Raw genomic sequence first — 27052 nt, 5'->3', positions numbered from 1 at the left:
TGCAAGGCCCATGAGGCTCGCGCCTCCCCCTCTCTGCCCCCCGCTCAGCTGTGTCACATCTTCTCCTCCCTCTTTTTCCTGTTTTCCCCTACTTAAATACGTTATTGCAGAGGCGTTATCACGGGACATTCTGCTACCAATTGGCTCGGCCTTGGCCAGCAGCGGGTCCGCCCTAGGCCCGGCCGAGTCCACTGAACAAAGGGGAGCGACTTCTAGCAGTTTCCTACAGAAACTACCACCTTAGGCCCCCCCTCACTAACAAAACCAGAACAATGTGAGGAAGACATTTTTTACCATGGTGGTGGAACACTGGAACAGGTTGCCCAGAAAGGTGGTGGATACTCCATCCCTGGAAACATTCAAGGCCAGGTTGGGCGGGGCTCTGAGCGACCTGGTCTAGTTGAAGATGTCCCTGCTCCTTGCAGGGGTGTTGGACTGGATGACCTTTAAAGGTCCTTTCCAACCCAAACCATTCTCTGATTTTGCTTAGTTCCCCAATACTGCTCTTCAGACTTTAGTGAGTAGCTCAGTATACTCTGATTACAATATTTTTTTTTATTCCTGTCTGATTTTTCATGTAGGGCAATGAGTTTCAAAGAGAGAGGATGTTCCCTTCTCAGGATATGACAAGGTTTAGCAGAGATGAGCCAAGTCATGCTTAGGGAATAAAATTTTCCTTCATGAGGTAGTGGTTGCAAAACAATGTGTAAACCACGTGATGCTCCAAGGGGAGTGAGCAGGGCTCAAACTCACTGGTACCCTGGAGCTGCCACAGCAAGGGGAGGTGTCAGCTTGCCCATGAAAACCCAGGGGCATCCAGATGATATCCAGAGATAAAAATCTGCAATTTCGAGCTCCCCACAAATTCCTTCATCTCTCCTTCATTTTGAAATCTATCTTCTTCTAAATACTCATGTTTATGAAAATGGGGAAGCACACGTAAGATGTGTCCTGGAAGTGGGCAGATGAAAGAAAGCAAAGGCAAATAAAGAATTCATAATTTCTGGTGTACTGGGTTTATACAATATTTGTGCTCTTGCAAGCAAAGTAAACCAGTCATTCTGGGAGTAGAAGCTTTAAGTCAACATCACAAAAATAATTTCTCAAATGTCATTTGAAATTTGTATCAACTTTTATCAGACAGAAGACTTCCTTCTAAGGATGATACTTGCCCACGGAAGGAAAACTAAAATAAAATGTAGCATACCACACATGCCTCATCAGAATAGCCTGAAATATTCATATCTAGAATGCCAACAAGCATATTTGTGGTTCAACTACAGAACAACAATTTAATATTATTAATTAAAAATTATTTAAGCACACAGTCTCTGGGTAGAATGCATTAAACCCCACTTCCCCGTTTCCCCTATGCTGAACAGTAATTTGGATAAAATTTAATCTTCTATAATAGCTTGCAAAATTACTGGTTTAATAAATCAGAATAAATATGTTGAAAATGTGTAGGAGTGTGACAATTTGTCTACAACAGCCAGAACACCAGAATGAGGACGTGTCATCCCTATGAAATATTATCAAGATGTTTCTCTGCAGTCTGTTGACAGAAATTAAATTGGAGGGGTTTTTTTTTGAGGACTCAGAGTTCCAACATTTCAGTGCATAAAGGAAAACAATCTTAACAGCACCAGCTTTGAAACCCTGGCCCTAAGGAAGAAGTTTGTTCTCGCCCTTTTAAACCCAATTTCACTTAGACTCGACGTCTCCTCCTTTTATCTGAATTAAACAATGCTGAAGTTAAAAGCTTACAAATATTAAAATGAATGTGGTTTTCTATGATAAAGTTGAGATAACTTTGTTCATTAAATTGGAATCTGAGAGCCGGGTTGGGTGGTATAAAAAAGAGAAACTAATTATGTCCACTGCGTAATTTTATCACCTATTGCTAGAATGCTGTCAAAACAGCAGACTGCTGTCTTTGGAGATTGCTATGTGCTATCTCTAAATTTTGAAAAACAACGTTGTTTTTTTTTTTTGCGTAATCCCACATGACCCACGATTTCCTGGTTTAATTAGGTTCATTTCAATGGTGTGAACTCAGGGGTAGATTGAGTCCTGCATTTGTAACTTACTGTTTTGATACTCAAGAGCAAATACTGGCAAACTTTACGGTCACAACTTGTGTAATGGCTTGGAGGCCAAATGGGAAATTTAGTCTAAATGGATTGTTCTGCCATATTGCAAAAAAGTAGTATGATGGGGGGTTGGGGGGGGGAAGCGGGGGTGAAGGGGGGCAAGGGAGAGAGAGGGTTTTTAAAATTTTTTTTTAAGTGGAATATCCCCAGTGAAATGGGAAAAGTTGTGTGTGCGTACCTCTATACGCACAGGTGTGTCTGCTCGTGTGTTCACGCGTGTGCTGCTGTGTGCACACGTATGTGTTCATGTGAGCGCCTCTTTTTTTTTTTTGTGCACGTGTGCTTCCGCATGTCTCTGTGTGTGTGTACGCGTGTCCGCGCACAGCTCCCGGAGTCTCCGGATACCCCGGCCCCGCGCGTCCCCACATTCCCCCGTGGGTGAGTGCCTGACCCCGCCCCGCCGGGCGCGCGGGAGGGCGGGAGCTCCGCGCTGTTGCCCAGCGCCACCTGGCGGCGGCGGCGGGGAGCGCGCCTGAAGGCGCGCGTGGGTTCAGGCGGGCTAGGCCGACGTCGCAGCCCTTTTTAAGTGGTTGCCTTAACACCGATATGGAAATAGGTTTGTAACTGCAGATTTTTTGATTTTTTTATTTATTTTATTTTTTTAAAGACCACAGAGAAGGCAGCCAGAGCGCTGAAACTTCTTCAGTGAGGAATGGACTGTTAAGATGGCTGACCTGCTTAGCGCTGGGTTTTGGCAGGCTTACCTCAGCTGTGCCTTGGTGGGCTCAGTCCTGGTCAGGCCTCACTGGGGGATGTGTTGCACCGAGGCACTCACAAGATCCGTCACCAAAAAGTGGCCAAAAAGTGACAGCGGAAGCAGCCACCAAATTATCACCTGGCCCTCGTGAAGCCCCTCATGGGGCAACGCTGGGCCGTGAGGGGAGCGGAGGGGTTTTGCCTTGCCTGCCACCGAGCCTGGCCAAAGGGTGCTTGCTTCTTGTTTCCAGCGGCACGTGACACTGCAGAAAGTGACATATAGTTTGGAGTGATAGGAAAGGAGAAGTTACCCTAAGTGGAGATGATAACTGTACCAGTAGAAAAGCACCGTGAAGGGCTACAAGCGGCCTGACGGGCTGTCCCCAAGTTCAGAAACTCCTAAGCAGAGAAATGGCCAACTATGACTAAACAGACAATTAATGTTAATATCAGATGTGTTAATGAGAACCATATTTGGAGATTCCATCAGCTCCATTTCTTCATACAGTAAAAATTTGATTTAATTTCTTAGAACCTAAAAGTACTTTACTTTTTTTTTTTTGTATTTGAACTGACTTCCTAGCTGATAGTATCACTATGTAGGTGCTTGAGTGATGCCTTTTAATAGTGCTCCTGTTCTCTGCTTTTGCCTCTCCCATAATAATTTCTCTGGTGATGAAACTTGGGTCAGCAGGATACAACTGTTGGATTTGATTTCTGGTGACAGTGCAGTTTTTGAAAGAAACTTTTGCCTATATAGATTGATAAAAAAATTTGCAATACTGGAATGATAGTAATTAATATATGGCTTTTGTGATTCAGCTTAATTAACATGATAGGAGGATACAAAGGAAGGAAATCGAAACAGTTGTGCTGCACTGAGAAATTAAAAAAGGTGGTATTGAGTTGGAGTCCAGTCAGCTGCAAGTGCTAAATTTGAATTGTTATTTATTATCAGAATGAAGATAAATGAAATCACCAGTCATCAGCTCACAATGCGTAAACAGCTCTGAAATATCTTTGCATACACAGCAGACTCCCAGGCGGCTGCTGCAGCTATCACCGCTCAGCGCAGCCTCTCTGCCTTCTTGCAGTGGTTAACAGGATGCAGCAGCTTTGTTGCAGGGTTATCCACACTCGACTTGCCTTCTCTTCAGCTAATTTCACGTGTAAGGCGTGCCCACTCGGTGAAGTAAGCTGACAACAGTATGGGATGAGTAGGTTACTGAGTAGGAGGCAGTGGCTAGTTGGTAGCCACAGTCCTGCGTGGGTTGGCTTAGTCAGTGTTCATGTCACCACTGAAGTTAGCATGTAGGGGACAAATTAAAGCTGTAATTTAAACTTGCTAACGCCCTTTTGCAAGGGTGTCAAGGAAGTAACCACCCTGGTAAACAGAAAGTAGGTTCTCAGGTGATGGGCCGCCTTGTTTTAGACCTAAGGGGCAGCAGGGCCAGCAGGCATCTATTCTCCTTGTTCTTTTAGGCTAACTAGCAGGAGGATCCACCCCGTGAAGTAAATAATTAGGAGATCCTGTGCAAAGTACTATTACAATTAAGAAGGAAAAGCAATCCATACCGTATATTATATATATATATCATTGACATTTTATTTCTCTCATCTCTGAAGGGAAAGACCCGAGGATGGTGTTGTAGACATTCCTTTTTCCATTTCCTTTCTCTCCTTTTCTGTCTAGCAGAGAATGACTTGCTAATCCTGGGAAAAAGGTACCTGCCTGAGTTTCTTTGGGGTAACCATGGCTGCTGTGTGCTTGACTTCTCACAGGGAGATTAGAGGTTTGTTTTCTTTGAGTCATCACTGATGCACTCACAATGGACTATTTAAAAAGAAATATCTTGGGCTACTTAACCATTCTCTTTGTGTTCACTAGGACTCTTATGGAGACCTTTCCATTGTGCATGTTGCTACACTAACCTGTTCAAGTGCTTTGTATATCTGAATCTTCTGTTTACTCTTTCAGACATATGGATCCACAGACTGAGGCAGAAGAAAGCTTTGTCTGTGCAAGTGGCATGTCTCCAGCAGTTGCTATAAGGAGATGTTAATTTAATATTCCTCCTAATGCAATATATGGGTGTAGTTAGAAGAAGTGTCGTGGGTTTTGCTCTAGGCCTTCCTGCCACTCTGAGAGGGTACAGTGGAAGGCAGGGAGGTGGAAGCCAGAGCTGTCTCAGGCAGCAGAAGCTACAGAGTCTGTCCTCAGAATGCAGAAGGAGACTGGCTTAGTTTAGGAGAAGCTGAAGGTGCCTGAAATGTTGGGACAGCTGAGGGGGATCATTTATTGTTTACTAAAAGCTTAATCATGCGTTTGGGTTATTTTTTTTTTTGTATCTTTATTCCACTGCTACTAGTCTGTGCTTTGAAGTAAACACACTCTCTTAACCTTTGTTTTCTCTTGCTGATAAGATTGATTCTGAGCGATGTGGCACACGTTTACTGTACAGTGGGGGATCCTTCAACTAGGATAATGGGATGCTCACAGTAAGTTCTAGCTCTCCAGTACCCAGACCTTGGCAGTGTTTGCCTCCATAGCACCTTCTTGGGTCACTTACAGGGATGACATTCCAAAAACTAAGAGAGGAAGAAATGTCTTCCAGTGACCAGCAATAATTGAGAAAACTCTGGCATATGGCAGGCTTTGAAAAGCACTTACAGTTTTAAGGAGAGAATGTGACATACAGATGTTGGCCTAGCATTAAATAGCTAGCCCAAATGAAAACTGGGCAAACATGACAGGTCCTGTGAGCAGACGATGGCCTCATGTTGAAGGAAATGTCCTAGCAGATACACTAGTCGCAGGAAGAACAGAATTAAAAATTATATCTGAATTTTCTTAAGTGTGTACGGTGGAGCATGTTATTTGTAGCTATTAAAAATTAGGTGAACATTTTTGTGTTACTTTAGTGATAGCCCTAATGAAGAAGAATTTTAGGAAGTAAGGAAAGGTCCATTTGACTTCAACTGCAGCTATATCCCTGGGCTGGTAACACCTTCTCTGGAGAAAACGGGCATGTTGCCAGCCAAGCTTAAGTATGAGCTCACCTTCCACCGGGACTGCCTGTCCTGCTTTCTTGAAAAGCATGTGTATGCAGGGCTTATTCACAGTGCTCTTCCCTAGGTTGTGGCTTGTCCTGTTGGAGACAGAAGAGGAAGCTTGATCTGGCTTCACACCTTATCCTTTCTCCCCACATGAAGGCAGGCAAAGAGCCAGCAGGAGAGCAGCGAAATACATTTCATGCTGGAACACTTAATCTGTACGCATTTTCCCAGAGAGCCTCGCTTTTCCCTTTTCTTGCATGGTATTTTCATGACACTGAATGTTGTCCATTAATCTGATATCCTTGAGAACTGTCAAAAACAGAACACTCATGTGAGTTGCAGGATTTATTTACCTTCCCCTAAAACATGGAAAATTCTCAAAACACAGGAAATATATTAGAAGAATGAATCATTATACTGAGGAATTTGGTAAAAGAATGGTTACTTTTTTTCCCTGCTGCTCCTCCTGCAATACAGACCATCAGGAGCAATAGCAGAGACATGTTTAGCCAAGCATGGAAAAAAACGGAGAACAAATGTATTTACCTTTTTCTGTTCGTAGAAAGCACATAATTTCTGTGTAATTTGCAATAGTGAAAAGGGAATTGAGAGATGCTCTGAGCTATGCCATATTGATCTGGAGGCGAACAGGCAGAAGTGCATTTGCTTGGGAATCTGAACAGGATTTGATAGAAGTAGTAGTGAGGCAGCTAGAGGGAGAAGTGGCTTCTCTTAGGCAGGAATTCCCTCTCCAAACACAGTTCTTTGAAAAGTTTGTTGGCTAGTAAGAGTGAGGCAGTCTCTTGTTGATGTAATGAGAATAGGAGAGCCTAAAGACATCACCAGTAGGAATGTGAGAGTTGGAGGAAAATAAGAATTGATTGCACCTTGGAGTGAAATAAACTACTGTGAGAGACAGGCAGTGTTAGTGGTGATTTCATGCTGGGTGAAGCCAGAAGTGCCTGGGAGGCATGAGAACAGGGTATTTCCAGACTGGAAAGATTCCTGATAAGCGCTGTGTGGTAAACGTTTCCCTCCCGCCTGACACTGCTCTCGCTGTAGCAACGCTGTAATATGGTTTGCATTCTTGAGTGGGACTGGCATGAGGCTTAAGATCTGCTCTGGGACTCTGAATTTCCTAAATCTGGACTCCTCCGTGTCTTAGCAAACATCCTTTGACTGTGGTAGCATTTCCTTATGCATGATGCATGGGTCAGTGCAGATGGGGTGTACACGACACTGTTAGCTGGATCTAAGAGGCTTGCCAAATCCTCAATGGTACTTTAGAGCAGGCCCCAGACAGTTCATAAACAATGGCTTTGCCTGCGTATGGGAGAGCTGCTTGACAACTTACTTAATTGTTTAAACATTAAGAACTGAACCATGTGTCATGTTCTTTAGGAAAGAAAGTAGTCTGAGGGAATTGCATCATTGTTATCCAATGTATATGTAGTACTGGTCATGCTAAAAAGTCTTAGACAATATTCTCCTCAGTGCTATTTCCCTCAGTTTTACTGTGTCTTATTTACACTAAAACTTGCAATAAAAAAAAATAGGTATGCTTGATGCTGCGGTACACTCAAGTTAGTTAGCTTTGATACTCAAAGCCATCTAGCTGTGGCAACACAGACCATTGCATGGGCTAATTTACACTGTAGTCCGACTTGACCATGGACAAGGTATTTTCTTAGTGAGGGAGTAGATGCTTGTGTTGTCTGCAGATGAGCCTGCGGGAGAGAGCGTTTTCCTTTGCAAGAGGAGACCTGGGCAACAGACAGATGTTCACTTTGGTGGCAGCTGTGCTGGTTAAGATGTTACCATCCCCAGATGTTTGATATTCCCATCTTGCATACGTTCCTGTCTCCTGAGCTCTGCCAGTGGGAAGGGAGCCAAGAAGCACTTGCTAAATGGGCTTCAGGCAAAGTCAGCTGCATAAGCTCAAGCAGCTGATATAGGTGGCTGCGTGAGGGATTTCAGTGATGGTCTGTGTAGGGCCACTGTGGGAAATTACAAGCTTAAGAGTGTGGGTTGTGGAGTACCACAGTGTCCCAACTACGCACCATGCGGTGGCATGTGTGAGGGATTTCAGTGATGGTCTGTGTAGGGCCACTGTGGGAAATTACAAGCTGCACACAGCTGTGAGAACGCAACCTTGGAGAGGGGAGCTAGGAGGGTTGTTATCGCAGAGAGGGGAGCTAGGAGGGTTGTTATTGAGCAGGATGTTGCTGCTATCCGGGAACCGCTGTTGGCCAGCAGGGCACGTACTTGGCAGGCCTTGCTGCATGCGCTGGCCGCGCGTGCATCAACGCCTGGTCAGTACTCTTCCACTGAATCTGCTGAGGGTATGAACAGAGGTGGCTCAGAGCAGAGGGAGAGAGAAAGGACCCAGAGCACACTCTACAAACAACAGGGGATGCCCTGAAGGTGCTGCTCCTACCTCACTTCTCTGCTCTGACGCCGCTGATCATCATCCTCCTGCTCGGCGGTGTCTCCGGCTTAGTTGGGTTGGTAAGGCTCTCACAAAGGGAAAACAATATTCTGCTAACTGCTTATGCTAGGGCCTGTAACTGCTTATGCTGGTAACTGCTTATGCAAGGCTATAATAGAGCAATAAATACTGTTGTGCTTTTAAATATCATGTGCTGGGTGAACTTTGTGCATAGGAATCCTACGAACCGGTTACAGTGGCTTGAGATAACCTGACTGCCTTTGCCTGAAGCTCATACAACCCTTCTCCTTGGCAAACCTCTGAGTATGGGATAGCCTCCAGTTGGCAATGCTTAGATCTGGAAGGCAACCATCAACTGGTGGTCTTAGAGTCACAACTGCTACCCTTATTCAGACTTATCCCTTCCCTTGTGTTGGTCAGGAGTGAGGTAAATGTTTTAAACCATCTTTATAGTCCCTATGTTTTTGAGGGAGCTGGAGGCTTTGTTCAGATAACAAATCTCACTCAGGGCTTCTCTAACTTATTCCCTGTTTCTTAGGCCCTTCTGTAAGATTAAAATTAGGTTCTTATTTGTTCCTTACTTCCAACACTCAAAGCACACCTGGCTTGGAAACCCTAAGCTGGCCCAGCACTGATCCTTGGAGGATCTGGTTTTGCCTGCAGTAGTTGATGTTGTGAATTCTCTGAGTGACGTGATTGATCCAAACTCACCCGCACTCAGCCTCCCCTCAAGGAGAGTGGGTAGCTGCCTCCTGGAAACGATTGGGCAGAAGGTTGCCAGATTCTGGTTCATCACCGTAGTTGTTTGGAGGGTCCCAGCAGAAATCTCCTGTGTACAGGGAAAGCATTTTTCTAATTAAACTGAAACATTTCAGCCACCTCCGTGAAGCTGTGTAGCGGTCTTGCCTAATTCAGCTCCTGTGGAACAGGCAACTGAGTGAAAGAAAACAGAGGTCTGATGTGGCATTGCAGTGGGAGGACTTGGCTGGGGCTGGCTCGCGGAGCTGCGCGCAGCTCAGTTCCCAGCCATCCTTTGCCGAGGAAAGCTCCCCAGGAACCCACAAGTGAAAGCCCTGCAGTGATGCCTCTGCAAGACATGCTGCCACAGGCCACTTGGGCTCACTGCTGGATGAACAGGTTCATAGGGTCTGCAGTGCAACTGCATGGTGGGGTAAGACAAGCTAGGTAAGGGAGATTGAATCTGTAACATGAGATAAAAATGGCAATTTACAGAAGAAAAATATTTCAGTGAAAAACAGAAATCCCTGAGGATGGAGATGGGGAGAGAAAAGGCTCAGAGAAAGAGAGATGGGAAAAGGAGAGAATCACAGCATTGCAGTCATGGTAGAAGGTGTGTTGTCCTGACAGATCTCAGCTTTTAAGTGTCCACTGATGCTAGTGCAGCCTGTGTTCCTGCTTGGGTGGTGGTTGTTCTTTACCAGCAGATGTGACTTGTGTGAGCTTTGCGTTGCACCCATGTTTCCGTGACCTGTGCTCTCAGGGCTATGTATAGGAGGCAAAATTTCTCCTTCCAGGTTTCCAGTGGTGAGGAGTCTTTATGGTCTTTGGATTTCCAAGAGGGATCAGAGAAATTAAAAGGTTCATTAGAAATTCTCTTTTCAACTGAGAGAAGAGCAGCAAGGATGAATTGGAGAGGAATTTTTGCAGTGCCAGAGATTCCTAACAAGGAAGTGCCACACAGGCTGTTCCGCAATAGATTCTCAACAGCGTGTCTCGATTAAACTTTCCATTTTTAAATTGCAAGTCCAAATAAACATTATTTAAAGAAGAGTTTACTTGGGGTTTTCCATCCTCTACATTCCATTTATTTCACTTTCATCTAATGAAATGCTCCATATAAAAGAATTATTTTTCAAACAATCTTGATGGATTAGAAACATGGAGAAGTGGAAGTTGCAGTTTTCTTTTTGGGCATTACTGGTGGGAGCAAGAAAAGGGAGGAACTGCTGTTTTTCCTTTGAAATTTCACAAGCCAAATGTTGCTTTAAAAATATGTTAACTGTTGATTTTATGGTGCTCTTGATTCTTCTGATTTTTGATGGAGATGGGCTTCAACATATACTGCAGGCAAAATGTTTTCCTTGTTTTGCTGCATTTAAAAATAGCCGCAAATATTGGATTTCAGTTTTATTATATGTCACTCTAATACCACCCTGAAACCCTGCTTGTAATTAAAAAGTTTCACTCTGGGGAAAAAAAAAGGTCTTTTTCTCGCTCTATTTTAACGGATTTGCAAATGGGACAAATGCATGGTGCAATCTGCAAGGAGTTTAAACCAAAATAGAAGAATCCCTGTTTATGAGTATCTGACATCTGTACAAGTTTTTTCTCCCTCTCTCTTTTTCACTTTTTTAGGAACAAAGAGTGAATAATTACTTCAGAAAAAGGATCTATTAAAATAACTTATGTCAAATTCATCTTTGGTATAAGGAGCTGCTATTTCGCTGTGTTCAAATTGCCTTTACTCAAGTGGCATTACCTTATGTTGTGTGTGAATTTGGCTGTAAAACCTTACCTGACTACTCTGGAAAGCTCTTGGACCTTCTGTGAGAAATCCATGCATTAGGAAATATCCTGTCGGCAGTCTCGCTTACACAGAGTCCATTGTATGTACATAAGAGTTCTGGTGCTTTTGAAAATCTGAGTTAAATTTTTTTGAGCTTTGCAGTAAAGCTGGAAAGAAGGAAGAAAAAAGAAACATAATTCAGACCTGTCTGGACTTAATGAGATTATTACGGAATAGACTGATTCCTTTAGGATTTGCCAGAAAAAAAGGAAAAAAAAAAAAGCTACAGGAAAAAAGAAAAACCAAACATAGCATCTATCAAGTTAGTTATGTGTATAAAAATTACACATGAGGAGTCCAGAGTTTGCCTCAGATACAGTAGTTGCCTCATACTCTAGACTGATAACGTGACTGATCATCCTTCCTTGCTTCCTCTTAGAAAGAGGGGGAGAAAAAGAGAGAGTAATAATACATCTTCTGTTGCTAATGCTGATACACGATCTAAAGGGATTTGAGCCAACTTGGAGAAGTCTTTGAAACCAGCAGTAAAATTAATTAAGAAAGTTTGAGAGAGCTATGGATGGAAGGGATAATACAGAGAAGATTTCATTTGGCTTTGAAGAGGAGCCCTTCCTAAGCAAGTGTTTCACATTTGGGAGGAAGGCTAGGAGGAGGATGAAATTGCAAAATAATCCCTTTTTCTTTATATTTATTTTGGTTACTCCAGATTGTTTGAAACAGAAGTGAGTTGAGAGGGGAGATCTCACACACACACACAAATCATAGTGTTGTTATCTAGAGAAAGCGATGCTTTTGGTACCTGCACTTTCTTAAATGCCATAGCTAGCATTTTGAGGGATACTTCCCAGTAGGAATTTATGTTCATCCTTATTTTGCTGCGTCTATTTAATTTATGTCTAAGGAAGAAACCGTATCATGCCTGTGTCAAGTCAACAAACTTGACTGTATCATGCCTGTGCTGCCTCTCCCAGGACACCTCTCTTTCTAATGCTACCTGGAGAACATCTGGCACATGGAAGGTGGTGGCCATCCTAAATCACTGAAAATGTCTGCTAAAATTTCCTTCCTTGAAAGACAGGAATAGCTTGGGTTGTTTTGCCCTTTGCATAAGTCCTAATTAGTGCTGGGGAGGACTGCACTTGCAGGTTACCATCTGGACAGCCTTATTGCATGAGTTTTACAGAGGCCTTGGGAGAAATGGAAGTTCCAAACTCGAAAATAATCTTTTTATCTTATCTTCTCAAAATAGAGGTTTTGCAAATCCTAACCAGGACTTAAAATTGTACAGGATTTGGCAGATATATGCTTACACTTGCAAAAAATTCAAACCTATCCTTTCCTGCAATTTGAAAATGCATAAGAGAATTTTTTTTTCCTTCTAAATCAATAATGAAATTATTTTGAAAATAAGGTTCCTGTAGAGTGTTTGAACTACAAACAAAGTGGAGTTGCCAGTCAGACTCCCCTGGTGTTACTGAAAAAACACAAGCATAATGTCAGTTAAAATAACTTTTTTTTAAAAAAATTAAATGCTTAATTGATCCTAAAAATTAAGAGTTCAGGATTATTAAGCATAGCAAACAACAGAAGTGCTTGTCACTTACAGAAGAGAGAAAAATAGAAAGCCCTTAGCAATGGATGCTCTAATATCAATTTAACTTGCGCACAGAATTGCAGAGACCTCATGCAGGCTCACTTGGCAACATTTACCTTCTATCCTCTGTTCCTATCATCCATTGCTATTTTTAGCCCCATGTTTTTGCCAAAGAGCAAAGGCAGGATAAATTGCAGAAAGCATGTAAGCAAATAAAGAAATCACAAAGCTTACAGGACATTCACAATTGCAGTTTTTTTTAAGCTGCTTCCTATTCGTTCCCTCGCTTTGTGTTACCTATTTAGATCATAAAGCTACTCAGGCAAGAACTTGGTCTTTTGGCTTTTTTGCTTATGCCTAAAGACCACAGCACATTGTTTGTACCTATGTAAACACATTACTTACTCTTACAGGAGAAGCGCTGTGTTGCCCCACTCCAGGGAGAACTGGGAAAATTTTCTTGAGTCATTTAGCAACAGAGCTTCGTACAAGCACCTATAATGGATGTGGGCAGCTTCAAGTTCTCAGCTCATGGTCTGCCTTTTCTGGGACGTATTACCTAGGTACAGTGCCATGCTAAGAGGTCAGCGTGGCCTGCAGACAAGCTAGAAATGATGTCTTATCTCTGGCCAGCTCCACATGTTGACATAAGGAGATTTGTCAGCACCTTTCTGTGCAGCCGTGGTGGAGAGGTCTTGCTGTCACTGAAATATCTAGGGTAGGTGACAACCTGAGCACAGTCTGAAGTGAAGATAGCCGGCTGTGGAGAACAGCTACCATTTGGGGTAGGACAGCTTTTTGTTATTCAACATGAGTGTTTTTGTGCCATTGAGCAGTGCACCTGGCTGCTAGCTGTTGTGCCAGGAAGATATGGGTCTCCAGAGGTAAATCCTTATCATGTCTGCCAGTGCTTTGGAAATGTCTTGGATGGTCACCAGGTCTCAAGTGGCACAGGCTAGCGACATGTATGCAGATTTTGGCCAGAGGGACTTCTTAGCTAGTATGGTCTGTTCTTACAGCTCTAATTTGCTCTAACTGGTCACTAATTGGAAAATGGTTTGTCTTGAATGGTTGATGCCATCTTCTAATTGCTTTTTTTTTCATATGTCTGTTCGTTGTTTGATTGGACATGATTATCCTTGAGCGATGTTGGCATGCATTTCTCTGGGAGACAGTGTGAGTACTGCAGAGCTCTTCTGTGATGTAGGGTAAAGATACAGGAGGTGTTCTTTGCGTGTATGTAGTGAGTAAGGTATAAGGCTTCATCCGCTGTATCTACTAACAGCACTATGTACATGATTAAAGCACAACATTTACTGTAGTAAATACATGAAAATGAATTACAGCATGCTGGCTGTGTGAGCTAGAAGGCTGGACTCCTTGAATTCAGTAGAAAATTTTGATTTGTAGTTTGTTTTTTTTTTCTCTCTTTCCAGTAACCCCAGGAACTACATATAGTGCTTTTGTATGGCGCCTTGTAACTTTAGCAAATCCTGACTGGTTCACAGAACTGGAACAGTCAGGTGGAAAATTCCTGCCGGGGAAGTGCAAGCCTTCCTCATCCCACGAGGAGTGGGCCGTGGAAACCAGCCACTCTCTATGTCTAATCAGACCTTACACGTGTAGCACCAGTGACATGCTAATAAAACTGTCAGGCTTCGGGACCAGTAATTTACACCCGTGTTTTTAGATTCTCTGTAAGAAAAAAGAAACTTTCCTTGTGGATGAAAAATGATGTGTGACTCTGTAAGGCTAGGCTGAAAAGAAGCAGATGCTGACATTTCTAGAGTTAATATTTTTGCCTTAAAAACATATCTGTCATCAGCCTCCACTTATAAGAGCGGAGGAGCGCTTATCTAAATAAACATGGCAGCTGTTTTATATGATGGGCCTATATTTTAAATAGTAAAAAATATTGTATCATTTTGAAAGGTATAGCTGCCTTTAGTGTTAATTTACAATAATAGGTTGGAGTGTGTAGCTGTTCTCTGCTTTAGAATAATTTCAAGTGACACTTTCTCACGTTGTCCGAGAACCTCCCTGCAAGGCCAGCGCAAGGAGAAGGAAGGTTAATAACTGGAAGTGCGTGCAACTGAGAATGCTGCAAATGCTGAAAACTTGCTGAGGAGAGAGGTGTGGATTGCAACCTCAGGAGCATGTTAAAAAAAAAAGAAGAGTAGGAAAAAGAAGTCCAGAACTTTTAAAGAAGTAAATTATAAGTTTTCTGCCTGTGGGATAAGGGTTACAATATAAATAATTGACATTTTTTCAAATGTCTTTGCTCTGCTAATTAATTTAATTCTAGCAGTTCCACAAATCATACGCATAAAAATGTATGATTCTATTTCTTATGGGAATCTTTAGTGAGACACTTTACACTGATTTTAAAACCATTTTACATCATTAGACAGGTACAAAGGAGACTTAACAGGACCAAAGGGAGACCTACACTTGCAAGCAAAACCAAATTTTATTTACTTACTTATTATCTCTCTTTGGGACTGCTAGTGGTTTTGATAATGAGGCAATAACCCAAATATAAGAATGCATTGTAATTTGCATTTCCAACTGCATGTGATGTCACCTCCATTCTTACTCTTAATATGATGTAATTATTTTCTGAAATGAAAAATGCAGAAAGATCCTTCTGTGTGAGAAGTCCCAAAATGTGAAAAAATTTTCCTTTGGGGTGTGTGCCCTTTTCATTAACCTCTAGGAACATAATCTTTCTTTCTAGACAACCTAATGGTTTCATATGGACCTTATAATTTTTGACTGCTTGGTGGTGTTGGTTTATCAAGAGGACGATGGATTGCCTTCGCATCGGGCTACGCCTCTTTTCTGAAGTGCTTTGGTTAGCAGGATGTTATTAGAAAGGTAGATACAAGTATTTCCAACTCCTCTGGCAATCTTTTTGAATGAAGTTGGCCATGTGCTGTGGCCTGAACATGTCCTATGTATACAGCCTCACAAAGAATTTAGATATAAGACTATCCAGTTTGTGAATGTCACATGAGCTTAGCTCAGAGATATGTGCCAAGGTATTGGCTTGCTGTAATGGTACTGATCCAGAACAAGAACAGCAGCAGGCCTTCAGGCAGGTTCCAGAAGAGCTGACCTGGACAAAATATTGCCAGCCCTGGTGTGCTATAGGTGCCTAAATGGTTAAACCCATATTTCTATAGGTTCTGCGTCATGCCTAAGCTATCCCTGAGGTACCTACGGTCTTTATAGATCTGGGCATCAGCCTTTTACAGATGCGTTGCTGCCAATGAGAAGCCAGTAACTGGCAACAGGATCCCACCCATAAATTAACAGCAGTAGCTGGATATGAACTTTATTGTGAAAAAATTGGAAGAAAAGACAGGGAAGACCTGAGTGTATGCCATAGTCCATGCAAGGGTGTGAAGGAGGAATGGACTTCTTAGGGTTTCATCCACTCTCTCCCCATGCGTGTGCAGATGGTTTGCAAGCTAGGAAGGAGGGAAAAAAACTGATTCCCCTATCTGACGTGCTAACCATGACTGGGAAATGCCAGAATTTACTGCTGATGTTTCTGTAAGTCATTACCCCTGGAGGAAGCGGTAGAGGAACTGTGACTTGTAAATGATTCCTAACCAAAGTTCTTCCCAAGGTCATTCCTGGAGAGCTGGAGATTCCTCAGCACTCCTTGCTCAGGCTTGTGTTTAAGACTAAAATGTGTTACTTTCCCTTGATCACAAGCTGGACTGTGCCCTACCCTGGAGTAAACCCAGGCTGTATCTCTGGGGAGGGACAGCTCTAGGTAGTGCAAAGAGGTGGAATTGTGCACTGTGGTATTAGGGATGTTACTATAGATCAGTACCATTGGCCTACAGTGAGTCTAATCCTACAGCACTTCTGTTCAGAAGCTACCCCTGTGACTGTTTCACTGTAGGAACAGTTTCAAAACCTACTGGTTTCATAAAAGTAGCCTAGTTTTCCTAAAACTTTATTTCCAATAAATTCTCTGAATAAGCTGCAGTTTAGCACTTTCTCTTGCTGAAGTCTGCATAACACTTTAAAGTGTATTTTTAACTCTCTTTGCTAAGTGCCTGGGACAAACAGGCTCTCCTGTTAATGAAAACCTTTGATGGATGCATTAAGGAAGCAGTGTGTATGTAATCCTATATTTCCTGAGGTTACCTCAGAAGTGTACGTGGAGCATAGCATTTAAGGAGGGTACATGCATGTGTGAAGGTCTTGTAAAAAGCTAGAAATAGTGTCCTTACTACTGCTACACAATGTAATGTATTTTACCACAGATGTTGTACAGATATCATCAAACCTTCAGGCAAGGGCATCCATAAATTGTAGAAACAGCCAGTGAAGGATTAAGTCTCAGCCTCTCCAGTACCTCATTGCCCTGGATCACTGAAGGAGATTTGTTCTCTTTGCTTGTGAATGGAACAGTGACTTGGTCTGGGCTATTCTGGCAGGTTTTGACCTAGTAACAACTTTTCCAAATTCAGGTATGTAGGCACCTTCTTCTAAATCATGTGCTTTTTTCCTCTTCCAAGAACAACCCTAGCTGGCTTTATTCATGACTTTATTTATACATTTGCATCTCCAAAAAATTAAGCTTCAAACTGTGTGGTGAAATGAAGTTCATATTGTCTACAAGAAAGCATCTGCACTGCTGAAAATACAGCCTTTATTTTATATTTAAGTGCCAGATGTCAAAACTTGGGCATTTGGAGATTTAATTCACTCAAGTCATGCAGTTTAGTCCTGCAGATAACTTAGAGCGATTTATTTAAAACTAATGCTCTAAGGCAAAGCTGTGCAGATACATCTGTAGAGTTCCTTGTGGTGACCAAGTATTTTAAAGAATGATGATGAAGTGAGAGTCAGAATTGTCACCTTTCTCAGGACCACAATGGTACTAGTATTCTCTGTGTGCAAGAAACACACAGGGGACACTGGAGGGATTTAATAACTGCCTATCTCTGTGAAGGGACTGTTCAGAAGGAAAAGCTGTTCTCAGAACGGAGGCCAGTACTGTGCTGTAATGTGGGAACTGGAAGTGAGGGTGAAGGTAGTCGCCGATAGCTGCCAAAGTGTGGGGTTTTTAGGAGTCACGTTTACTGTAAGACATAGCAGGAAAAGCTTGCAAGGTGGTATCACAAGGCTTATGCTGCAGAAAAATGAAAAAAAAGGAAAACCTTTGTGCAAGTTCATCTTATGAAAAGCAAGTGCTATTTATATCAACACACTGTGGCAGTGACTATCATTTTGCAAGCATCGCGTTAGGACTTGGAAACGTTATGCAAATGCACTAGTGGCGTATACACAACTGTACACCCACTGGACTGTGCTTCATGTGTTCCTGGTGCCAATGAAAACAAAGCAGCCTCCAACTGATTCAGGGGAAAAGTCATGGCTGCAAGAAGCCAGGACCTGCTTTACAGAGCTACTGCTCTGCTTCTAATAAATGAAGTTAGGAAAGTCCCTTGGATTTAACCCTAACTTTCTTATTATCTGGGATGGGACATGAATAAGCTGAAGAAGCTTGTTAGTGGTTTTTAACAGTTTTTCTGGACACAGACAATTTCCAGCATAACATGTTTTATTGCAATTTTTCATAGAAACAGTTCTTTTTAGAAGAGAAATAAATAATCATGTGGCTCACGGTAAAGCTTCTGTAGTCACTGGAGACCTCTGGTGTAACAACTAAATTAATCATGAATAGCTGAACTCTCTCCTGCAGTGGCATGCCAAAATTGTTTCCTTGCCAATGTCTTCGCTTCCCTTCTGCTGTCCCCATGAAGCTGCAGCTCTTAAAGAGAGCTCTGCCCCCTTCTGCAGTGTGGGGCGCCCTCTTGGCCCATTCCTGCTCATTTTTCACCATCGGCCTGTGCAACTTCTAGGACTTTTGTTCAAAATGCTGTCATCCAAAGTGGTCTGAAAATCAGTGGAAAGACTCCTACTGATCTGTATGACCTTTGATGCAGTCTTGCCTACATCCTGCCTTAAAATCCACCTCTTCTACCAGGTGTATGTCGTCTAACCTCCAGCATTTATAGAAAGGCATTGTGCTGTAGTGAATGCTGTATGGCACTAGATCCCTATCCCTGTTTTCCCTAGCAGTATTCAGAACCATGACTTGGCACTGTTTGAGTGTGCCCTGTGCAGCAACTGGCAGGGAGATTAAAGGGGGAAGTGTAGCCTGTAGAAGGACGTTTGGTTTATAGGAAACACAAACACCTGTGTGGAAGGTATGTGCAGTGGTACCTGTGGTTGCAGCATTTCTGTTAAGTAGCTCTCTGTTAATAAAGAGCTAGTTTTAGTTTCAGAAACTAATACCCACCATGGACTATGTACGGTGCAGTGGCAGCAATCAGCTTAGTGAGACCTGCAGCAAGGAAGAGAGTTTGATTAGTAAATTTGTGAAATGGTAGCAAGTGATGCAGGTGATGTGTAAGGATTCAGCCTAGAGGAAAAGCTGGATTTGAGATGCTGGCCAATCATCTCCATGCTGAAAGCAAGAACTAACCTGCTATGTAGCATTGAGCTTTGTTGAGATCATAAAGCTGAGAAAATGAAGATAACTTTTTAGATACTCTCTTGCTGGGGAAAAAAATTCTGAGAAGTGATGCTCTGTTGCTGGTAATAGTGCTTGGGATAATTAAACAGCCCACAAAGATGTTTGAGGTGTAATGTGAATACAGACATCTCTGAGCTGTAGAGAGATACTGTGGATTCTTTTAACTCACTATCAACTAGCAGACTTCTGGCTTCTGCATGTATCTTCAGAGACATTAAAGAGTACGTAATGAAAGACAGAATAATTTGTGCAACACATTATTTCTGTTTGCAGGAGAGATTTGTTGAGAGAAACAGGTCTACCCCTGGAAAAAGCCTGAGTTGTTGAGCTGTCCAGGAAAAGGGTCAATAAAATAACAGCTCCCAAAGCAGAACAAGGTCCGGCTGAAAGCATCCAGCACTCGGGGTAGTTGCAGGCCAGTCTGGAGCACAGGTATCACAAATCCATGTAGGGACTGTGGAAAAAGAAACAGGAAAGAGAGGAAGAAAAATGACTTGTCTCATAGGAATGGTGTAATAGGTATGGGACACAGACCTGTCTTACATCCCATTGCCCCTGCTAACCTAGGAATAGAGACATTGTTCCAGGAGCAGTGGAAGTAACAAAACTGTTTCTGTAGGTGTGTAGCCCTTGCTCCTTTGTCTGCCTTGACTGCAATAGCCTGAGCTTTCCTCCAGCACCTCCATGACATGAGAACCAAGCAAAAGGCAGGAGGCCTGGGAGATGCTCCTGGATGGCTGGTTGCTGCCTAACGTGGTGCTTTCTGATTTCCCTCCTGGGAAAGAAATTGAGGGCTCTCTGCTTTCTTCAGCAGTCCGGTTTTGACAAAACTTGTAGGAACTTAATGCCCCTGAGATCTTAACATAATTTTAATTTTTGCTGTTTTATCTCTATATACCTTTTTCAAAGGAGTCCCTTAGCTGTTTGTGGCTGAAGCTGATCAGGGATTCACAAGCTACAGGTGTGCCTGGTCTGTGCCTGCATAGGCCTCCTTTCCTTAGGAAATCAGCCTGAAAGGGGAAAAGTACGCACTGAGATTAAACCTTTCAAGGCTTCCGAGGGAAGAGGGGCTATTTACAACATCACTTTCCACAGAGCCAAGAGCTCAGTGCATAAACCCTGAAGGGGACAGGGCTGCTGGCTGTTCAGCTGCTAGAATCTGCGGCTAGGCTGTTGGGTCAGCAAGCAATTTGATTTCAGCCGGATTGTGAAGCCAGATGCAATATAATCTCAGCAACACTTCTGCACAGTGCTATTAGACTGGAGAAATATGACCAAGTGCTGGTTGCGATGAGTCCCGCAGCTGGGAGCAGAGCGCCGCGTGACCTTCTCTGAGGAGCCCTTGTACAGGTCCAGTAACTATGAAATTTTAGGAGCAGTGTCTCTGCCTGCGTATACTTAAAGAAAGCTACTGTGCAACCCAAGATTTCATTTTCCAGAATATTCCCTTTCACCCAATGCATTAAGTACCCTGGTCCTCCACCTTCTCCCCCAGGAGAGTCGGTGCAAATCATGTTTCGAAACTTGAAAGAACCAGGACCAGCAGCTCCCCAGCAGTCCGGTTTCGAAGTGGAGAGCTACACCACAGAGCAGTGTACTTCACTCTCTAGGAGGATGCTGTGATATTTCAGCAAACAAATACAGCACAGCACTTCCCTCTGAAAAAGAGAAAATGTCTTTTCTTTCTCTAAGCGATTTCAGGAAATGTGGCTTTTGAGAAGTGGAATAGATGACAAGACTGATTGGCTTGGCACTTACACGAGTCACTTTGTACACATGGTATTTGCTTGATGGAAAGCATGACAGTGTTTAGAGGCTTCATCCTACCCTAAATTTCTAACTAATGGATAATTTAGTTAATTCCTCAGCAGCTGGATACAACCACATCCATATTACCTTCCAAAAGAGGGAGGCTTTTCAGTTACTGGTTTTACGTCAAGATATTCCAGCTCTGTGACACTTTGCAACCACACTTGCAATTTACTAGGAGCTCGGGGATGTGAATTTACATTAGTTGGAGACAACTAATCAAACTTATTAATACAGCCTGTTGATGACACAAACAGTACACCTGACTGCTTGTATCATAAGGGTGCACATGGAAGGAGAGGTGGTAAAGTCAAACTCTTACCTGCTAGAAATTGATGGAGTTCTTTAGACTTCTCTTGACTATGTCAAGGAATGCCTTTGCATCAGGCTGAAAGAAAACAGTGGGAAAGGATAGTTTAAGAATATTGCCTTTACTTTGCTCCAGAGTTTGCTCTAGAATTTTATTGATAAGAATCTTTCAGCTTACTATTTCTAATCTGTATAGATTTTAGATAATTTTTAAGACATTTAGGACAATAATTTATATCCACAATAATTTGCATGCTCTGGTATTAAAATTAAGGTGTGCTCTTTAGAGCGTTTGCTGCGCATGCTGTTCTTAGGACACTACTTTAGACTGTTGCTGGGAGCACTTTCTAAAGCCTTCCTATGGCAGTGATATCTCGGCAAGTAGGGTTTGAAATCTAGACCCAGAGTTTAAAAATCTAGCACACACAAGGCAGTATAAATGCCTGTTGTTTTGAACTGAAGCTGAAGATCTCCCTATTCTGAATTTTGTCCAATACTTTCTAAAGAGGCATTTTTAAAATCCTAGTCTAGACAATAGATCAAGGTGCAGGGATGTGGGAAGCTCTGGCTTGTCTGTTTGCTGAACGGATTGATACGCTGTTTGCTTTTATGCTGAGAACTGTTTTGCTACTTTGTGCATCTCCTAAAAACCTTCTCCCTCCTGTGACCCTTCCAGGGAACTCTCCCTGTGCACAACATGGCTATTTCAGGGACCCCGAAATACTGTGTTGAGGGCAAAGTTACTCCCAAAGGCTGTCTGCCACATGCTGCACCAGCATTCTTATAAGAACTGGAGTGTCTTTTATCTGATTTGGGAGAGAAACCCTATTTTATTTAAAAATTAAAACCACACTTTAAATATGGTATCCTCTCACTTTTGTGCCTGAAGTCCACTTGCATGACACATCAGGGATTGTACATGTGATTGTAAACCCAAGGTATGGTTTACAAGCATGTGATTCCAGGAGCATCTTGAAGGTTTTTGTTGATATGTATATGTTGCTGACTTGTTTTATGTATTTTGTACACATTTGGGAGGTAGTGGAAGTCTTTACTATCACACAGTAGGTAACGCATTGGACAGGGCTCCTGGTGACCAACAAGTGTATGCAGGAAGCCCTATACACATCAATGAATGTGGTGTAGTGAAACAGGAGTCCTAGTGTGCCTTAATCTTTTTTTTTTTTTTCCCCAGAATGGTAATACTCCTCATTATCTGAATCTCAAATGATATGTCTATCTCTTTATCAGCAGATTTCTATTCATTGCCTTTATGCCACTGATGTCACAAAATGCCAGGGAGCCTCTTGCTTTGTTTTGCAGAGAAGAGCTGACAGCAGGAGTTATAGTGTTTTTGTTTGTCTTCAGGGTGGAAAGTGAATCTTTTCATTGTAGACTGTAGATTTCTTGCAAAATCTGTTACCTCCACAGGACTGTGGACTGCAGCAACATCTCATGGTTAAGGATTCACGTAACTGTTGCTCAAGGATTTATTTGCCTAGCTCTTGAATAGCATTTTTCACAGCAAGCAGATGTCACTTGTACTTTATTGGTCTGTGCTGGCTTCCAGTTCAGGTTTAGTTTTTCTGAAAGGTGTTGGTTTGGACCTGGAATATTCTGGCTGCCTGGGAGATGTTACGCTTAATGGGGAAATGTGAGCTAAAAGCTGTAGATGTAATTGGGAAGTGGAGGAGGCAAGGTGTTTATTGTGCAGTTCCCACCCTGGCTTAGGCTATCCAGAGCCAATCTTTTTGCTCTCTGGAGTTATTTTTTTCCTTGATTTTTTTTTTTTGGTTGAACTTCTGTTCCACTGTTTTTTGTTGACGACTCTATTCTATTCCATGCAATTTAAAGCACTGGCAGCACTAGCTAATCCTGCTTTGAAAGCTGGTATTCTGAATGTGTTTGTAAGTTTTGAATTGAGATGACTGAGGCTTTTAAGGAAATAAAAATATTGTGTAGGTTTTGACATTTTCTTATAGAGCCCAGCAAGCTATCCCTCTAAGCTCTGTAGGGCAAGTAGAATTATTCTTTCTTTAAATGATACATGTTGATTTGTTTCAGACTGTTTTTGAACTTGCACCCTATCATGATATTCAAGCCTGGAAAAGCCTATCTGGGACAGCAGCAAATTAGAAAACAGTTTGGTGTTAAAAACATTGCAGCTGGAAGCAGGAGTAGCAGTGAGGTAAAGAGAGAGATGCAACTGGACTTAGTTTCGTGCAGAGGAGGGGCCAGTACAAAAGGTAAAAAAGGAGCTGTAAACAGAAGAATGAAATGAAGAAATATTTCATATTTTTCGTTACATTGTGTATTTAAAATATATCAAAACAACAGGCTGCAAAGGCAGTGTCTCAATAATATGCTGAGCCTGAGCTTTGATTCAATCGGTCAGAGAAGCAAGACTTCAGAGCAGTTCTGCAGAGGCATAGGAAATGCGAGTATTAAATGCAGAAGCAAGGTTGTAAGAAAGGACCTGTGCTCAGCATGTGTTGGAGCATTGCTTTATTTTCCATGGATGTATCCCTGCTCTTGTTACCAGACTGGCTGAGATCTCCATGCCCTACTTTCCGGTTTGCTGAATTGTCACCAAAGCTTGAACTTTGTCTTCTCTTAGCCTTTTTCCCTGGGCTGAATGACAGCACTGCTTCAGAGAGCCTCTCTTTGGTATTTTCTCTTTCATTCTGCACCTGTGTCTTTTCTCACAGAGCTATTCCCTGAGCATCATAAGGAACATCAGAGAAGAATTCATTTTGTTTTGTCAAGTTTCTGGTCTGACCCGTAATTTAGAGCAGTCATTTCAGTCTACAATAAGCTCTGTGTTCCTGAACACTGCAGTGAAAGAATTATGAGCAGTCCTTAGCCATGTGCATTCAGGATGCTTTGGTAGCCCCATGGGATGGGTAGGCTTCAGTGCCTGAAAACTTCTTATAGAATGGGAGCACAGTCAGTGTGTTATTTTCTGTGTAATAGTGTATATGTGGGTCTTCCTGTAAGTAAAAGCTTTTACATGATTCACTGAGGCCATTAGGAGTGGAATGGCATACCATCATTTCAGGCACAGAGCTCTTCAAAATGAACAGCTTTTTCCATCTTTCCCCAGGGAGCCCTGAGAGGCATCTAGCATGTAGGTAGGAGGAGACTGTTTATAAGTCTTCCATCACAGCATCCAGGAACACAAAGGTTATTGTTGGGACGAGCCTGCAGCTCTGAGTGGTAAATAAGGCAGGACAGATGGAAAGGGCTGACTTGTCTTGCTAAGACAAAGGTGGACTGATTTTTAAAGTTTAGCAACCTGGACCTCTCATGAATGCATGTAGCACATGTTGGTAAAGGGTCCGGAGCCAAACACAGTATTCTGTAAGCACAGTGAAGTAATCAGGCAACAGAATAGAATGAGAACAAAGATCTCTTTTGACTAGCTTAATCTGAGATGTATATTCTGTGCTTTTATCTTTGCTGTGCTTTTTGCCTCTCTGTTTTTGATATTCCTTGATACACTAGGATATATCCAGTCCAGGTGGCTTTTTTTTTTTTTTTTGCGACATTCATTCTCAAAATTTCATATACCCTCTTGATTTTCAGTCCTCTGAAAAAAACAGACCTTTTGAGTTTGCATAGTTGGACTTGGAGGCTAACAAGAATGTGTTTTCTTAAGTGATTTTGGCTTATTTGGTTTCTGAGGTCATGGACATAGTGGAAGAACACCTGCTCTCATCTTGCTTCAGCACTTAATCCCTGTCCCAGACAAGCCTAAAAGGGCACGGCAGAGGAGGTGAAGAATAATGTAAAAAATTGCTCAATAACTTTTTTGAACATCCAGAAAGGTTCACGAGTAATGGTTTTATTCTCCATGGTTTTCTCATATCCACACCAAGAATTAAGATAGAAGGACACTGTTTCTTCAACTATTACATTCATGAGAGAATGAAAAAATATGAATAATCCAAGGTCTCTGCAAGCAATATAGAAAGTGTTGAAGGACAATTGTACATGTTCCTTGTGTGCCTGATGCAAGAAGAAATTTCTGTTGGCAAATACTGCTTAGACTAAAGCGTTTAAAGGCTTGTTACCAGTCTATGTGGATGTGTGCACGTCTACTTGACATTTTGCTTTGTTTTTTTTCTAACTGAGCTTATTTTCCTTCAGGGTGGCAGAACACAGTGCATCCGAGAAGTCTGCCCCATCCTCTCATGTCCCCAGCACCTTAGTCACGTTCCTGCTGGACAGTGTTGCCCCAGATGCTTAGGTGAGTGTTTTTTTTTTTCCTGGGAATTTTGGAATTAATATCGTATGTTTCTGCATAGCATCTTTTATACCAGTATTTCACAATACTGGTACATTCTGGGAGGTGGAAGAGACAGTATTGCTTAATGGAGTTTATAATTACAGGTTTAAACAGGTATGTAGGGTCAGCATGTAGGGTTGTGATGGGTTGTACTAAGCAAGCAGCCGCAGAAGAACTTTTGAACGTAGACTAGTTGGCTTGCTTAGAGAGACAAGTATAGAGATGTTTCCCACCTTCATGACACATGTTTTACAAGGGAGGTTGAGGCAGGAGGTAATGTTTCATTGGAATTTGCCACAAGAAAAAGGCCTCACCCTTTCATATTTTTATTCAAGTGTGTATTTGCATTCTTGGTTTTGAGGAAATGCAGGTCAGAGGAAACTTACGGACTGAAATTGCATTCTTGGAAGCTGTTGTCAGAGAAGCCAGAGATCCAGGAGTCTGCCTCATGGTTGCCTTCTTAAGGTGGAGTCACAGTTTCAGCCAGGAATATTTTCAATTATGTCTTTCCAACACATTTTAAAGGAGTAAGTTAGAGGCCTCTAAGAAAGGCTAGTCCTTCCAAGTCATACCAAGGAACGTGATGGCTTTTGAGAGTCCTTATTTCACTCTCACTATGTCCACAGAACCCACAGGTTAATGCTCCTCAGCATGTGTCCCTATATTTCATAAACAAGGAGCACTTATATTGTACCAAGTAAGTCACCTATAATTTAATGAGGTTATAGCTGGGTTTGGAAAATTTTCAGAGCTGATATTTCCCAGTTCTTCAACAGAAAGTTTTAATCAATTTGACCATTTCTTTACTACTATCCAAAGTCTGTTTCCAGGGCTAGGTTAGGGGTACAGAGAAGTCTGGCCTTGGAAGCAGCCATAGAGAGTTCCAGCTTCTCGTAATACTTAACATTTTTGACTGCTTGTAACAAACTGGATTTTATTTGTTTATTTATTTGCTAATTGGGAAGTGCTACAGATAAATGTCTGCCTGCAACATTTAATCACAGCACCAGAGAGTAATACAGTAGAAGAATGAAATGGAGAGGAGAACAGTCCAAATGTTGAGCTTCTATTTTGGCTGAGGACATTTTTCCTTTCCTTCTGTAAACTCCCCTTGTCCTCTCCACCCCATGCTTTTCTCAAATGAACCTTCCCCTCCTTGATCTAGGCATTCCAAACCCAGCTTTAAGTTTTGCCTGTTTTGTGGGGATTTTCCTGAAGATTCTTTTTTCCCCTCTTAGAAATGTCTGTAAATGAGTTCACTAATTCTAATGATTATTATTTTATGTAGTCTTGGGTCTAAAACATGTTGTATATCTGTGAATAGAGAATGTCTATTCACAGGGAAGTGTTGGAAATTTTGGAGCAAAGGGGATGTGTATCACACTGCATGGCAGTTGGGAAAGAGAAACGTTTTCAGGGATGCTGAGGCATGGTTTTTAAAGTATCATGTGGAGGACCTCCCTGCAATTGAATTCCTGATACTCAGCATATATAGCTTAGAAAAATGCAGTGGACTCTACTGGGACTTGAATTATTAGTTTAAGTAGTGGTTATGAGCCAGCAAAGCCGACCATTAAGCCAATA

General features: G+C 42.2%; 1 protein-coding gene across 4 annotated transcripts in view; it reads left to right on the top strand.

Moving 5' to 3' along the window:
- The window catches only part of BMPER (BMP binding endothelial regulator), a 153666-nt gene that overhangs the window by 50669 nt on the left and 75945 nt on the right, over window positions 1-27052 (top strand). For all 4 annotated transcript variants that reach the window (XM_086742977.1, XM_086742976.1, XM_086742975.1 and 1 more), the window contains one exon: window positions 25330-25429. In XM_086742977.1, coding sequence (XP_086599103.1) covers window positions 25330-25429 — 100 coding nt within the window. The remainder of the gene's footprint in view (window positions 1-25329; window positions 25430-27052) is intronic.

The sequence above is a fragment of the Chlamydotis macqueenii genome, chromosome 2 (genome assembly GCF_036417535.1).
Source record: "Chlamydotis macqueenii isolate bChlMac1 chromosome 2, bChlMac1.mat, whole genome shotgun sequence".
Lineage (NCBI taxonomy): Eukaryota > Metazoa > Chordata > Aves > Otidiformes > Otididae > Chlamydotis > Chlamydotis macqueenii.
This window is presented reverse-complemented; position numbering and strand designations above follow the sequence as displayed.